The sequence below is a fragment of the Ylistrum balloti genome, unplaced genomic scaffold (genome assembly GCF_031769215.1).
Source record: "Ylistrum balloti isolate Yb309-2 unplaced genomic scaffold, AGI_CSIRO_Ybal_v1 Utg370580, whole genome shotgun sequence".
NCBI classification, from domain to species: Eukaryota; Metazoa; Mollusca; class Bivalvia; order Pectinida; family Pectinidae; genus Ylistrum; species Ylistrum balloti.
Genome location: NW_026782361.1, coordinates 746,633 through 762,003, shown reverse-complemented (window position 1 = coordinate 762,003; position 15,371 = coordinate 746,633). Strand labels below are relative to the sequence as shown.

At 34.0% G+C, this 15,371-nt stretch overlaps 1 protein-coding gene across 1 annotated transcript; it reads left to right on the top strand.

Moving 5' to 3' along the window:
• The first annotated feature begins 3,538 nt into the window (after positions 1–3,538).
• On the top strand, positions 3,539–11,278 carry LOC132556634 (pachytene checkpoint protein 2 homolog). Its single transcript, XM_060221069.1, has 11 exons — positions 3,539–3,648; positions 4,344–4,509; positions 4,796–4,975; positions 5,540–5,630; positions 6,801–6,937; positions 7,449–7,535; positions 7,753–7,859; positions 8,422–8,575; positions 9,262–9,374; positions 9,845–9,914; positions 11,186–11,278. Exons 1-11 carry the CDS (start codon positions 3,539–3,541, stop codon positions 11,276–11,278), a joined length of 1,308 nt encoding a protein of 435 aa, XP_060077052.1.
• Positions 11,279–15,371: the final 4,093 nt, after the last annotated feature.

The following is a 15,371-nucleotide window of genomic DNA, read 5'->3' as shown; positions in this document are numbered from 1 at the left end:
AACCGGAAACAATGATGAAATTATAACAACAGAATCGCACGACATTCTGTTTCCGGATATTTCATGCATAAAAACTCCGTGTAAGGTGAATAAACAAGGAATGTGATATAAATCAGTAACTGCTGTTTTAAATGTCATGATATAAACTTAATTTGCCTTTTTATTTGTTTGCTTGCTTTTGTAACTCTATTTTATTTTGTAGAGTTATCGACCTTCGTTTCTTTCATTGATCCTAATTAATGTTGGTCCGGAGTGTTGCAATGGTAACGTACTCGCCTTTCGTCTAGGCCTAGCCGTCCAAGGTTCGATCAAGGAACTGACGTGAAAATGTCTAGAGTCAACGACCTCCTGGGTCCCCTCTCCCCCAGAGTACTTCAGTTTCCTCTTTCCTCCCACATCCCATAGTAAGACACCCCGCCCCTTCAAATAACTGGTCAACTTTTTTCCGCAATTGTTGTAAAATAAATGCAGTCTTTATATTTATCTTTTTCTTAAATTTCATTTTATTTATTTATTTATTTATTTATTTATTTATTCATAGTTCTTTCATCTATCTTGATCAGAGATCTGGGTTTCTCGGTAACTGAGGAGCATTTTAATGCCACCTTTATCGAACATTGCGGCAGATTTCACTTTGAAATAGTAGACTTAGATTCTAAATTTTTATTATCATTATTTTGATACAATGATGTGTTTCATGTTGGCATGGGGTGACGGCATATATTGTTCTGTGACACAATTGTTTTACTACCTGAACAAATACTCGTGCATCGACTCTCTGAACACCAGTACTAATACAATATGCACAATTTCATTTTCCTCGTCAGTTATAAACCTGAAGCATCCCATTCAATTCAAATTCGATAAATAGACAGATATTATAGCATTCTAAAATATTCGTTCGCCATACTAAAGACTCTGGGAGATTATAAGACGATGGTTTAAACTGATATCACATTCTGTTTATTAGAGACAATGAATAGGTTTTAGTATTAATAGTACTTTGCTTGGTTCTCATAAAAAATTGGGGAGGGAGAACGTTTTTGCGTCGTAATGCAATGAGGTTCACGGGTGCTTGTGAACATGATTATACTACAACGCCGGTATTTTTCGTCTGATGTGATCAATTCATTGAGAATAAAGCATTACATGACATGTGTTTAACAAACGTAATTGGGAAAATCCAGGTGAAAAAAAAAGTAAAAGGAATGAAAATTATTCACATTGTAATAGTCAGTTTGGTTTTTGATCAGGTCGATCTACGCAATTACACCTGCTAACGGTCTTAAAAATAACAATGATATAAGCATTCTGCAAAACGATTTTAATAAACCCCAACCGTTTGTGGTCAGCGAAATGGCTACTTAAAATTCATCTAAACGAATGTACAGTGTTATCGGTCAGATCTACAGAAGAAAGAAAATATTACATGTCGGGGCCACCAGCCGAACAAGTAGAGCTCGATAATATAACATCCGAGGAAGACATTGGAGTGACTGTTGATACAGATTTTGATTCGTAGATCACATCTCTAACTTGGTGTAAGCCAGACGGAGATCACTTTGGGATTAATTAGAAGATCGTTTACCTATATGGATTATCTAAATTGATATTTAAGGCAATTGTAAGGTCACACTCGGAGTATGCCAGTTCATACCAGGATGTGAAAATCTAACTTACATGGGATGCGCACAGAAACTAAACCCATCATTTTTGGCAGAAAGAAAGACGAAATGATGAATGTCTACAATAAAATCTTCAATTGCATTCGAGTCGTGTTAATAATTTAATCTAGATCAACACGAACAGTAAGACAAGGGGACATTCGCAACAAATATTTTTAAAATGATGCCATGTAGTTATCAGAAAAAAAATAATTTTGAGTTACCGTGTCGTATGTAAGAGATACACACCTGTTGTTGTACAATTTGAAATATTACTGAACAACACTGTGAAACGAGAGAGAAAAACATATCCTAAATCTGACAGTTAATCGTTTTGATAATTGGTTAAACGCTAAGTGAATGCAACGTACACAAGAAAAACCAATCATTATTGTACATCATAAATTGATGCGAATACAGTAGTCCTCAGCCAGCATCCGTTGTTTTCTCTATTAAATAATTGCTGAATTCCCCGCAAAACCCGAAACTCACAGTTTTAAGGCACTTTCTCTGCAGTATCCTTGATACCTGTTGTGAAAATGCGAATTCGAAGTTGACAATTTATTTCAGATTGGTATTTTCATATTTCCTTTTTAATTCGGGTTAATATTTTATGCAGATAAGCTCCATATGGCCCCAATTCTAACTTGAGTTGTGATAACAGCGAAAAGAATATGGACACTTTTTTTTACAAGAAATACGGTAAAAAAAAGTACCTCTACGCCTTCAATTCAAAACATTTTCACGACTAAGACCTGTCACGAGAACGCTTTGCAGCTGACTACCGCCAGATTTGAAGAGCAATATTAGCCTGATGTTTGTGAGCTTGAATGAACTGGTTGCTATATAACTTTAACTACATAAGTCTTTATTCTTATACCAATGTTGTCATTCATATGTCATACACAATTTTCTATATTGGATATATCGCTTTTAGTCATGTAACGATTTCCAGGAATCAACAGTTTGTTTCAACGTGCTTTCTGATTTACTTAGGCCTGATCAGAAACACCTTTAGAACCGCATTTAATCAGGTAATACTATGTTGATAAGCCATTAAGCATGACTCTATCTGGTTTTTATTTGGAATTTCTCCTAAAATGTATAATTTTCTTTAAAGCTCACGATATGATGTATTAGCTGTATCTGGATTATGAATTTCATATAATGATATGTAGCTGGTATGAAGCTTAGATTGCTATCTAATTATCTCAATTATCATATAAAATGTTGTGCATCATTCTTTCAGTGAATAAATATATCTCTGAATGTATGAAATACACAATTCTTTTGTAGACTAATAAACTATTGAATGTTGAATTACAATTATTCACCATTCCATTTACAATTAAGCAGAGACGTATATATCACATATATACGTCTCTGAATTAAGGATCTTTAACTCCAAACTCCAAATAGATCTTTAACTTATATTAATTCCTTTCCCATGTACATACAAAGACAAATATAAATCGGAAATGGAACACCTAACATCGACATTGGATGAAAAAGTAATATTTGGACATAACAATAAAACATATTAACTTACCAAACTCCAAATAGTATAAACTTTTTCTGTAAGATTTGAGTAAAATTTAGTATATTGCTCTAGATCAATAAAATCTCGGAATAGTGTGATATTGGTTAAAATCTATAAACATTTGCTAGAGTTACAGAACTAAGAATCCTCTAAATAAATGATTTTGTTTCTGTGAAATAAATTCAATTTTTATTTTTTATTTAATTGTCAGATTTAAACCAAAATTGGCACATGGCATGATATTGGTGAGATTTCAAACAAGTTGAATATTCGTCAAAATCTGTCAATATTTACAATATACCAATATTTTCTGTCCAGCAGAAGCTCGCACATTATGTCAGCTATCACTGTGGATCAGGTATCGGAGCTAGGTGATCATGGACATTCTGGTTCTCCGGTCATCAGTCCAGTCTACCATATTGAAATTTGTCAAAGTCCTTCAAGGTAAGAATATAGTATAATACTTGAATAGACAAATTAAGTTGTCAGGATCCCTCTACCAGTGTTTGTAAAGTTCAACAGTCTTCTGTTGTCTTCATTGGTTCTGTAGTCCTAACGAAAGATTCTTTGTAATAATTCAGCTCCAACTGGAAACCCAAAAATTCTAACATTGCTGCTTTATTTTTCTGAAAGTGATTGCAGTTGATTGGCTTTGCTTTTCGGATCTAAATGTTAAAGTCATACAATAGAAAATTGGTTTCAGGAGAAAAACAATAAATTCATGCAAGACAAAAGGACTCGCACTAAATTAATGCTTCATTAGTGAATGGGATTGCTTGGGATTGTCTTTCTTGCTTTAGGTCAAATACAGACTGTATTAATACCACTGCTGATATAAATAAAATGATGGTTGCAGCTGCAAATGAATTAAGTTCTGTACTTTTGGGCAAATAAAACAGAAATACATACCTTGCTATAAACTATAGTGCTTGCATTGAATAACGTTTTAGGTTACACAGAGGAGTGTCTATAATATACATGTTTTAATGGTTAATCTCTCATTGTTTAGAACTCTATGGAGTTGAAATATACTGATATTTACTATATATGTATTTGTACCAACTTTTGTCTCATTTATTTTATTCCATATGAAACTTCAGATTCTAATTTTTGTATTTCGTTTCCGTTTAATCATTTAGCACAGCTCAAGGAAGTATTGTGAAAGAACATGTGCTTGGCCTTCTACACAGACAGAGAGTTGCCTATGGTGATTTTGTCCTAACTGAATTTGATGATCCGTTCTTACAAGAACATGTTAACTCAGTAGCGCTCTGTGATTCTGACCTCAGTGGCTCAAACAAACAGGTAATATATACATGTCTTAACTTACTGTTATTCCGACCTCAGTGGCTCAAACAGACAGGTAACATATACATGTCTTTACTTACTGTTATTCTGACCTCAGTGGCTCCAACAGACAGGTAACATGTCTTAACTTACTGTTATTCCGACCTCAGTGGCTCCAACAGACAGGTAACATATACATGTCTTAACCTGCTGAAAAAAGTCAGAAAAATGTGTCCCTATAGATGATAGACTTTTCAGTGAGTTATTGGCAACAGACCTATTCATATTCAATTGATATTCCCAGACAATAGATCTATGTGGGAGACAGTTGAAGCTCCACGTATTCCAGCTACAGGAGGATGGCCCAGGAATGGAGGAACTTGATGAGGAAGACCTTGCAGCAGCCTCACACTGGCTTCTTCCTGCCCGTGATCTCCATGGCATGTGGGATAGTCTTGTGTTTGATGAAAATGTCAAGAGTCGAGTGAGTATGATTAATGTAGTTAAGTGCTTGGATGGCACAGTGGTTATGCAGGTGCCTTTCACTCAGGTGACCAGAGATTGATTCTATAATTAAACATGAAAAGGTATCGGCTCACCTGTCTGACCACATAGGTTTTCCACGGGTACTCTGGTTTCCTTCCAAAGTAAGACCCCAGATGCACTTCAATCAAAGCCAACAATAGTGATTAGTATAAGTCATTAGCTTGTTTTGTAATTGTTGTAAAAGGGAATAAATAAATGAAGTTTACAACTGATGTAATACTAAAACAGATTACCATTATTAATGTGCTTGTTACATGTATTTTTCAATAATGTATGAAAAAAATTAAAAGGAGTCTAATATCATTCTTAATACCAAGATATTTCTAAAAAATACAGCTGAAATAAGTTTACTACAAATAAAAAAAAAAGTAGACTTATGTTCAGATATGCTTTCAAAGGAAAGAATAGAATTTTGAAATTTTAGAAATGTGTATCTGTTATCTTAGCAATCATACTCTTCGAAGGATCAACAAAAATTTTAAAGTATCAAATATTTTTGCAGCTGTTGAACTATGCAACAACAACCTTGTTGTTTTCTGACAGACAAGTGGATAGCAACATCATAACCTGGAATAAGGTTGTACTTCTTCACGGTAAGATTTGTCAATAATTAGCTTACCTATATCATATTAACTTCATAACCTGAAATAAAGTCGTACTTCTTCACGGTAAGATTTGTCAATAATTAGCTTACCTATATCATATTAACTTCATAACCTGAAATAAAGTCGTACTTCTTCATGGTGAGATGTAACAATAATCAGCTGATTGGTATCCATATCACCAGAGTGAAAGCAAATGTCTTTCCTGCACATTAATTGGGGGACAAGTATTGTGGTGCTTTTAATCTCTTACTTGCTCCACCATCGAGTTATTGCCTTTTGTTCACCATTATTATGCAATATAATTCTTCAACCTTAATTTGCGCTGCACTAGAATTAAGAAATACGACCTCTCAACTTCTCATAGAGTTACTTCCCAAAGTTCATATAAACTTGTTAATTCTAGCTTTTTTAATTGGAGATATCTTCCATGGAGAAGACATTCCTATAATGACCACCATTGTAAAATTCTTTTCCTGACATTGTATTCGATCAAATTTTGTGTGTAAGAAAATGTACTGGGAAATGATCCTCAGGGTTTTTATTTTAATTTCCATCTCTTTCTTAGATCCAATACTAGATAATTACACCCGACCTGTCTTAACTGATATCCATGGGTATAGAGGTTTTCTTGTCCTACAGACATGTCTGGTTAGGTTTTACATAGCTGTCAGTTGGATTGTAAATACTTTAAGGTCTTCATTAACATGTTATTCATAGGTCCACCTGAAGTAGCTGTTATGGCATTCATTTTAAAATTTATTTTCCACTTAAACCGACCATTATATCATTGTATAGTACAATTATTACAATGAAAACTTCAACAGACTGGCCTTGTGTTTGATGCAAACAGACACCTATAATATTTTTTCAATCTGAAATTTCCTCACACTTCATGTTTGAATATTTTACAACTCTCTCTGGCATGATAACCATACCTTGTTTGAAAATTTAATAGTCCTCTTACATTGAGGCCTGTGATTAAGTCCATTTTCAAATCTTTTTGTTGTCAATTTTTTCAGGAAATCTTTTGGTTTTTTTTTTAACTAGCTTTGAATTAGCATATTGTTCCTGCGTTTACATGTACATATGTTATGCATTCATAAAAGTTTAAAAGCAGATATTAAACCACAGTTGTTTGTATTAATACTTTGTTGACAGGTCCCCCTGGCACTGGAAAGACATCTTTATGCAAGGCCTTGGCACAGAAACTGGTGTTGCGACTCTCTGATCGCTACAGTTATGGTCAGCTAATCGAGATTAACAGCCACAGTCTCTTCTCCAAGTGGTTCTCAGAGGTAAGCTCACATGACATTGACAATATATGGTTCTCAAAAGTAAGGTCTTATGTCAACTAGATAAATAGCTTGTCACTTCTCCAAAGGATAGACACTGTCTTATATTACGACAATCTCTTCAATTAGTTCACAGATAAGACCATACATCAATAAAATCTTTATATCTAGCAGCTGTCCAATGGCAATATAAACAATATTGTCAAGTACTTCTCAAACACTAGGTCACATATCAAGGTCATATGTCATTATGAAAAGTATCATCAAGTGGTTCTCAAACTCAGGGTCATATGTCAAAGTCACATAACAAGTTCACATGTTAATGCACACAGTCCTCAAAAGTCCTCATTTGTATTCACATATAAAAGGCCTAGGTCTATAGTTGGTTAGGTAATAATTTCTCTTTCGTTACTGACTCAATGTGGGTAATGTGTAACTATATAACTTATGAGCATTGATGGATCTTTATTTACTTATAAAAATTGTCAGTATATATTTTGTGAATGTTCCTTAGAGTGGTAAGCTTGTGATGAAGATGTTCCAGAAGATACAGGAGCTTATCGATGACAAAGAAGCTATTGTGTTTGTACTGATTGATGAGGTAAGGAAGGTGATAGATGTTTTGTTGAAGAATTGTCTTTTGAAGTTTGACTATTGTATTCATTGGCTGGTCTACAAGTACTGTTCACAGAAAATTTTCCAGGATGTGTTTGAATTAATAAAGTAAAAGAATATTTCATTTGATAATTATTAAACATTCTGCAGGAGTTACCAGCATATATGTACACAAGCTTGAGTTGACTTTTTATCTTGCCAAGGTTGAAAGTTTGACCTCAGCCAGAAAGAGTGCTATGTCTGGTAGTGAACCATCGGATGCCATAAGGGTGGTGAATGCCCTTCTTACACAGCTTGATCAGATCAAGAGGTAGGTGGAGCTTGGCATCGGTGATTACATATAAAGAAATAAAATCAATGTTCCCATTAAACCCTAGAATATTTGTTACTACTGCCCCGGATATAGATTTTTGTGATTGCAGAATATTGTATACACAGAGTGAGTCTCTGTCAGAATTTATCATATAATACTGTTTTATTAAAACGTGTAATTAGTGTCCATGTACCTATTTGTATGACATAATGTGGAGTGCTGACATCTGATTGTTTCTCAATTCAGAAGTATAGCCCCCACTATCATTTTGATACTTAATATTGGTCCCACATAACTTATAAAGGCGAGGTTCAGTGGACTCCATTAATAATGAATTAACTTCACACTTCCCCAAAACAGCTGAATATAGGTCTCCTGGCCTAGGAAGTAATATGGGGAAAAAGGGATTAATCATTTTTCATAGATTTATATAATCCATGTGTATTCATGGCCTAGATCTAAATAACTGGACAAGAGAAATAGTAAAATGGAACATACAGTATCGATATATCACAAAATAAATGTTGGTGTCAGATGTCAGTGTGGTGAATAATTTCAGACAGCCTAACGTGATGATCCTGACAACATCAAATGTGACGGGAGCCATCGACCTAGCGTTTGTAGACAGGGCTGACATCAAACAGTATATAGGACCTCCGTCTCCTGCGGCCATTTTCAAAATATTCCACTCTTGTATTAGTGAGCTGATGAGGGTAAGAAAGTGGTCCCCTCCTGACATTATGTATCTTATTGAAAACATATGATACCGTCATTAATTAAAAAATTGTCATCACATTTCATCCTTTGTTTCCGCTAAATCCATTTGTGACAGAATAATTTTTTGCTTACTGCAGGAAAAATATGGTATATCATATGATATGAAGGTGAATAACTGGAATCGCATCCAAGGTTTGCCATAACCTGCATGCTATATTTTCATTTATTTGAATAGTGGCACTGTTCTGAAAATATTCACGTACTTATTGAGATTTGAAATCATCTGAGATTGGAAAATAATTCATTTGGTTGAACTATGATACCAGTGCACTTTTCCATCTAGATTTGTATACTTCTTTTAACAAATTTTGATTTTTCTTATTTGCCTGTCAGGCTTCATGGTTTAGGCCCTTTGCATTGTTGATGTATCCTAAAAGGACAAAACAGCTGTATGATGCAGTTTGTTTTGTTACTTGGCTCTGTTATATCTATATCGTATTGAAAGGTGCTATTCTCTCGTGTGTCTTTTATACAATTGGAATACAATCTTGAGTATTATAAAGAGACATATATGTCATCTTTATACATGTATATATTTAAACTTTTAAGAAGATTCAAGAAAAATTTTAACATACTTTTTCGATTTTAAAGAAAACCATTATTTTGTCTTGATACTTGACAGGTTGACATCATTAGTCCTGCGCAACAGTTACTAGATCTAAGGGGTCTGGAGGCAATGAGATTCATGGAAAATGATGCCACAAAAAATAGTTTGGTGCTTCGTGATATTGCAACGTGAGTTAAACATTGACCAGACTGTCTTTACAGTTCAATGATTTGTGATATCGCTAAGAAGTTGAAACATTACACTGTGTCCATATTAGTTATTCATGCTTATGGATAGATTTTGCCTTTACTGATCCTAAATATTTTAGATGCTGATTCAATATCAGTAGGAAATATTGTAAACTTTTACGATAGCTTTCTTTGTAAACTTTGTTTATGTTTAATACAAAAAGGAAATTAAATATCTGTGCTGAACAAGGATTTTATAAACTCTCACTGTAGCTTTCATTTCTAGAGTTATCAACCTTGTTATACTAAATTTGAAGCATTTTAAAGTTCAAACCAGTTCCATAGCTGAAATATGAAGTAATGTGATCTTCATGAAGACGTTTGGTTGTGCTGTTTTACAATACTACCAACATGTAAGATGATCATTATAGTTCTATGCTTTATTTATAAATATTGTTTGTGTATTACAGTAAGAGTCATGGACTCAGTGGACGGACATTGAGGAAATTGCCTTTCATTGCTCATGCCATGTTTGTTCAGGTAAGTTAATACTTCTAAAATACAGTAGATCTAATTAGTAGGTAATACATGTACAAGACAGTAGATCTAGCTGGTAGGTTATACATCTACAAGACAGTAGATCTAGCTGGTAGATGATACATCTACAAGACAGTAGATCTAGCTGGTAGGTGATACATCTACAAGACAGTAGATCTAGCTGGTAGATGATACATCTACATGACAGTAGATCTAGCTGGTAGGTGATACATCTACAAGACAGTAGATCTAGCTGGTAGGTTATACATCTACAAGACAGTAGATCCAGCTGGTAGGTGATACATCTACAAGACAGTAAATCCATTTAGTAGATGATACATCTACAAGACAGTAAATCCATTTAGTAGATGATACATCTACAAGACAATAGATCTAGCTGGTAGGTGATACATTGACAAGGCAGTAGATCCAGCTGGTAGGTGATATATCTACAAGACAGTAGATATAGCTAGAAGATGATACATCTACAAAACAATAGATACAGCTGATAGGTGATACCTCTACAAGACAGTAGATCCAGCTGGTAGGTGATACATCTACAAGACAGTAGATCCATTTAGTAGGTGATACATCTACAAGACAGTAGATCCAGCTGGTAGGTGATACATCTACAAGACAGTAAATCCAATTAGTAGATGATACATCTACAAGACAGTAGATCTAGCTGGTAGGTGATATATCTACAAGACAGTAGATCCAGCTAGTGGTACACAGATACACTTGGGTCTACATTGGAAAAAGGCAGGTATGATATTGTACCGACCTATCTGGAAACACATAAATACTTTTGTTATTACATCAAACAAACATTTAATAAATTGAAATTTGAGTTCTACATTTTAAAGAAATAATCGAAATATTTGAAATGAGACCAAACTTAATTATACATAAAGGATGGTGATTTACTGAAATCTTGACGGACCCAGTAGGAAAGGTGCAATGTTGAATAGGGCTGTACTTCCATTATTTTGGTTTGAAATCAAACTGACATGTTCATCACCTCCCAGATATCAGATTGTGTTTACCTAAGTTTTGCTTTAGTACCAGAACCTATGGTATTGCTAGAGTATCCAATGTTGGGCAGCAGACAACCTTTCTGGAGATTCAAAGGTCATGTAGTTTCAAAGGTCATGTGACCCTGAGTAAGCACGCCTGCTTGATTTAAGTCCTGGTTTGTAATAGACCAACTGCTGTGATCACAATTTTAACAATCCAAAGACATTCTAACTAACTAATGCCTTGTCATTTCACAGGGTACATCTGTAACATTAGAAGACTTCTTGGTAGCCCTCAGTCAAGGAGTAGATAGACAATTCCAGGAAAGAGAAGATTTGACAAAGGAATGATGTAACAATACCTTCATGTGATAAACTGAATACAGGATTACTGTATTCTGGTGATGTGGTGTCTAATGGACACCAGTGATTTTTCTCCCTTTACTGCTGATCGTAACCCGAGTGAGAAGTGGAGGAAGAACTGTGATTGATCACTGTGCATTCTGAAAAAAATCAATTATCATGACAGTTACAGCAATGCTACTGGAATCAAACCAGATTTAATTGGCACCTGTATTACTACATTTAAAATTAAGCAGTGCCCATGGAATAAATCCAGATTTAACTAGCACCTGTATTACTACATTTAGAATTAAGAAGTGCTAACACTATCATTGATACAAATATCAATAGTCAATCATTTGGAGAGTTTATATTATTTCTGTACTAGACCATTGTTTGCAGCCTTGAGTAGTTATTATGATCCCAATCTCAATTCCTTTCTTATACTATCATCCTCCATACTCCAGGGGATGCAATCATTTTTGCTCTCTGCACCCCTGGAATATATCATGGCAAAACTGAAGGTTCTATTTGGGACAGCTTGTGAACAAGATGAAAAGACTAGTTTGATCCTTTGATGTACACTAAACGAATCCCGAGGTCATGTAAAGGTTTGTTGTAATGGCTTTGAAGTTAGGTGTTACTCCTCAGTAATCTTCAAAGGAGCATATCAGTCTACGATTGGTCAGTTTTTCCCCCTGGGACCCACTCTAAAAATGTCAAATTACTTCGCTTGTGCCTTCAAATTTGCCATGACATGTTGCAGAGAGTGAAAGTGATTGTAACCCGTGGAGTATTGAGGATGTTCTACAATATGCTACAGTGTTGTGTCAAACACTGCTGAATAAGACGTCATCTTTTAATCTGGTGCCATGCTCCTTTAACAAAACTGTATTACTCCTATTAATTATCAGTATTTAAATGTCATGTACATCTAGGAAATGACACCAGAACAGGAAATCTAATATTATGTTCTAGTATAATCAGATCCTCACAAGAATGGAGTTCATTGGTTTGGAGTCTGATAGTATTTCTGAAAATGAAGTGTCCTCACAGAACAAATGAGTTGTTTTGAAATTTGATATCAATCAAGATAACTGATCTATCATATATTTAAAATCATATATTTGGCACACATATTAACATATTACTTTGATGAAGTAAAATTGAGTAATGATAACATAGTATTGTCAAGTGTGACATCCATTTTTGTCATTGTGAACATGTTTCTTTGAAAAATTTGTGCCTTGATGAATTTGATTTAGAACTCTGATGAGTACTTTATAGGATTGAATGTTTTTTTTGTTTGCATGAACTCATGAAAGAAGGTGAACCTTGTGCATATGAAGTGTGATGATTTGGTAAGGAGTAAAGATCTGTGTATTCCCCAAGCACCTTTATATCAGGCATAATATTAATATTATACTTGTAGCCATAGACATCTAGTAAAAAGTGTACTGTTCCTTATATATATCTATAAATATCAAATATGACATTGGGCTGTATCACAAAACAGAAAAGGATGTCTTTGAAAACAGAACAAAACCATAATTTTATTTAAGTGACAGATTCTCCAAAGTGATCACACTATGTGTGCATTCGCCGTACAAAACACATTTTTGTCCACTTCATATATTTGTAACCAGTCATAGTATGGTGATGAAACATTGTATGCTTGTTAACCATTACTGGAAGATGTGCCACATACCAAATTCTTATTATACTCAAAAGGTTGAGTTCTGAACTTTTAGAGTTTTCCATCGAACATGCATATTAAACTACAGAACTCTGTATGTATGTATGAGATGATGTGTCAAATTTTGTCTTCCTAAGGTCAAACTCTGTATTGTTTCTCATGAAGCCCCTATATTGAATTACAGAGAGTTGTGTCCACTTGATTACTTTGTAACAAGTCATAGAAGAAGGATGAAACTTTGCATGATCGTTTACCACTATGAGAGGATGAGTTGTATAAAATATGTTTTGACCTTCAAAAGGTCAAGGTCTCAACCGTAGAGCACATCGTTGTAACCTTTATGTTGAACTTCTTACAGAAAGTTGTGTCTGCTCCTTGCATTTAAAATCAGCCAAGTCCAATATCATAATCACACATGTCTGCATGGTATATTTGTTACGGTCAATTGGTGAAGAAAACTATCATGTGTGATTATGCATGATGCAGTGTACAATATGTACCATATTACAGTCATTAGAGTAACACACCTTACAATAACTATCTTGCATAATTGTCTAGCTATTGGGATATTGCTGTTTCAATGTTATTGTATATGGCACAATGTTAAATTTGTGGTTATATTTCTTTCAGATTTTCTTTAAAATTTTATCAAAGCTGGTGGTGCAATACTTGTCAGATGTGTCAATTTTGTCTTAGTATCAGTAGATTTCTTTGTTTTTATACCAAGAAATTGGTGCAAGCATAAATGTCCATATCTTTTATGAATTCTTCAATTTTTCATGAAGGTTTGGCTGAAAACTTATCACGAGTGCATGTTTTTGGCCGGGAGACAACCCAAAGTCTTCCTCACTGGCACGAATACTCAATTTAAGGTCAAAAGTGGGGCAGTGTCAAGGAAGATCTTTAAAAAATAGAGAAAAAATACAGATCCCAAATTTGATTGCCTCATACAATCATGCAGTGGAAGCAAAAGACACAGTTTCCCTACCAGCAGGGCATTTCACAGAGGTTATTTTTAAATCTTAACATTGATGTGACATGAAAAAAAATTGTTCTGCCAACTTGAAATGACATTTGACAATTAAACATTCTCTAGTTGTGTAAAACGTTTGGCATTGACACATTATAGATGGAATTTATCATCTGAAAATGTTGACAACACTGCAATATCTGGATGTGATTAGGAATGCATATTTACAATATCAACAAACAATATTCTCATTAAAAGAAAATGATCTCAATCCCCAGTGAAATACTACACTTATACATACTTTGTGTCCAATATTTTATATAAAATTATGTGATTATAAGTGCTATTGGTTTTCTTGTTTCATGTTAACAAAGGAAATAAATTAATTAACAAAGTGACTGAAAAAAAGTAAACACTCTATTTTTTTCTGTAGGAGGTTGAATGAATTTCATGAATGGCACATACCCCAATCAGTATTTCACCCATATAGTGATTAATATAAGTAAGTTGAAATAACTTATTTCCAAATTGTTTTGCAAGAGCTAATCAATGGTTGACAAATCTGTTAATTAAGAATAGTACTGCTATTCACGAAAATTATTGTGAAAATATAAAAATTAATTTTGGCGATTTAATATAGTGTTTGGTATTTACATTAAATACGGTAATTCAAAAGTATTCAATGGATTTATGTCCCTTGAATTTTGAAGAAAAATAGTCCGTTCTAATTTCCATTTCCTCTATAATAGCGTTTGAATGAACCGTTAGACTTTAACTTGTTTCATTATGACCGGATCATTTTTATTCTTTTTTTGTCCGGTAATCTATATATTTTAATTTGAATACGTGAAAAATCGATCGATAGACTGCGGAGTAATTTTTTAGTTGACATTATCACCTTGGATTCAAAATGGTGGATAAATGACCAGAAAATTGTCACATGAAACTTTAGTTTGATGTTTTCTTCGGTTATTTTGACATTTGAGGTACGTACATCAACAAATTGTTACTTGAATGCGCTGGTAATTTTATATGCTCTATATAGTACTGAAGTTGTTATATATCTATGTCAAAAACTTTTTTTTTAATTTAATGATTAGCAAAATGACAATGTTTACATCATGAACACGAGTCTACCTAATACATCTTAGTACTCAGCTTCTTTTTTCTCCGAACTGGCACCACAGTACTGCAAAATGGTAATGTTTTCAGCGTTATGCCTAGATAAGGATAGAATAAATATTTAAAGACAGTGAGTTGACAGTTCCACTTGATAGGATTCGACCCTGTCGCGACTCCGTGAAGCTAATCACAATGAAACGCATGTTCATTTTGATACATTACTGGACTGCAGTTACAAGTGAATGGTAAATAATTTGTATGTGATTGGAGCATTTTTAGATTTGCCAATAATACCTCTTTTAATTGTATGTTGC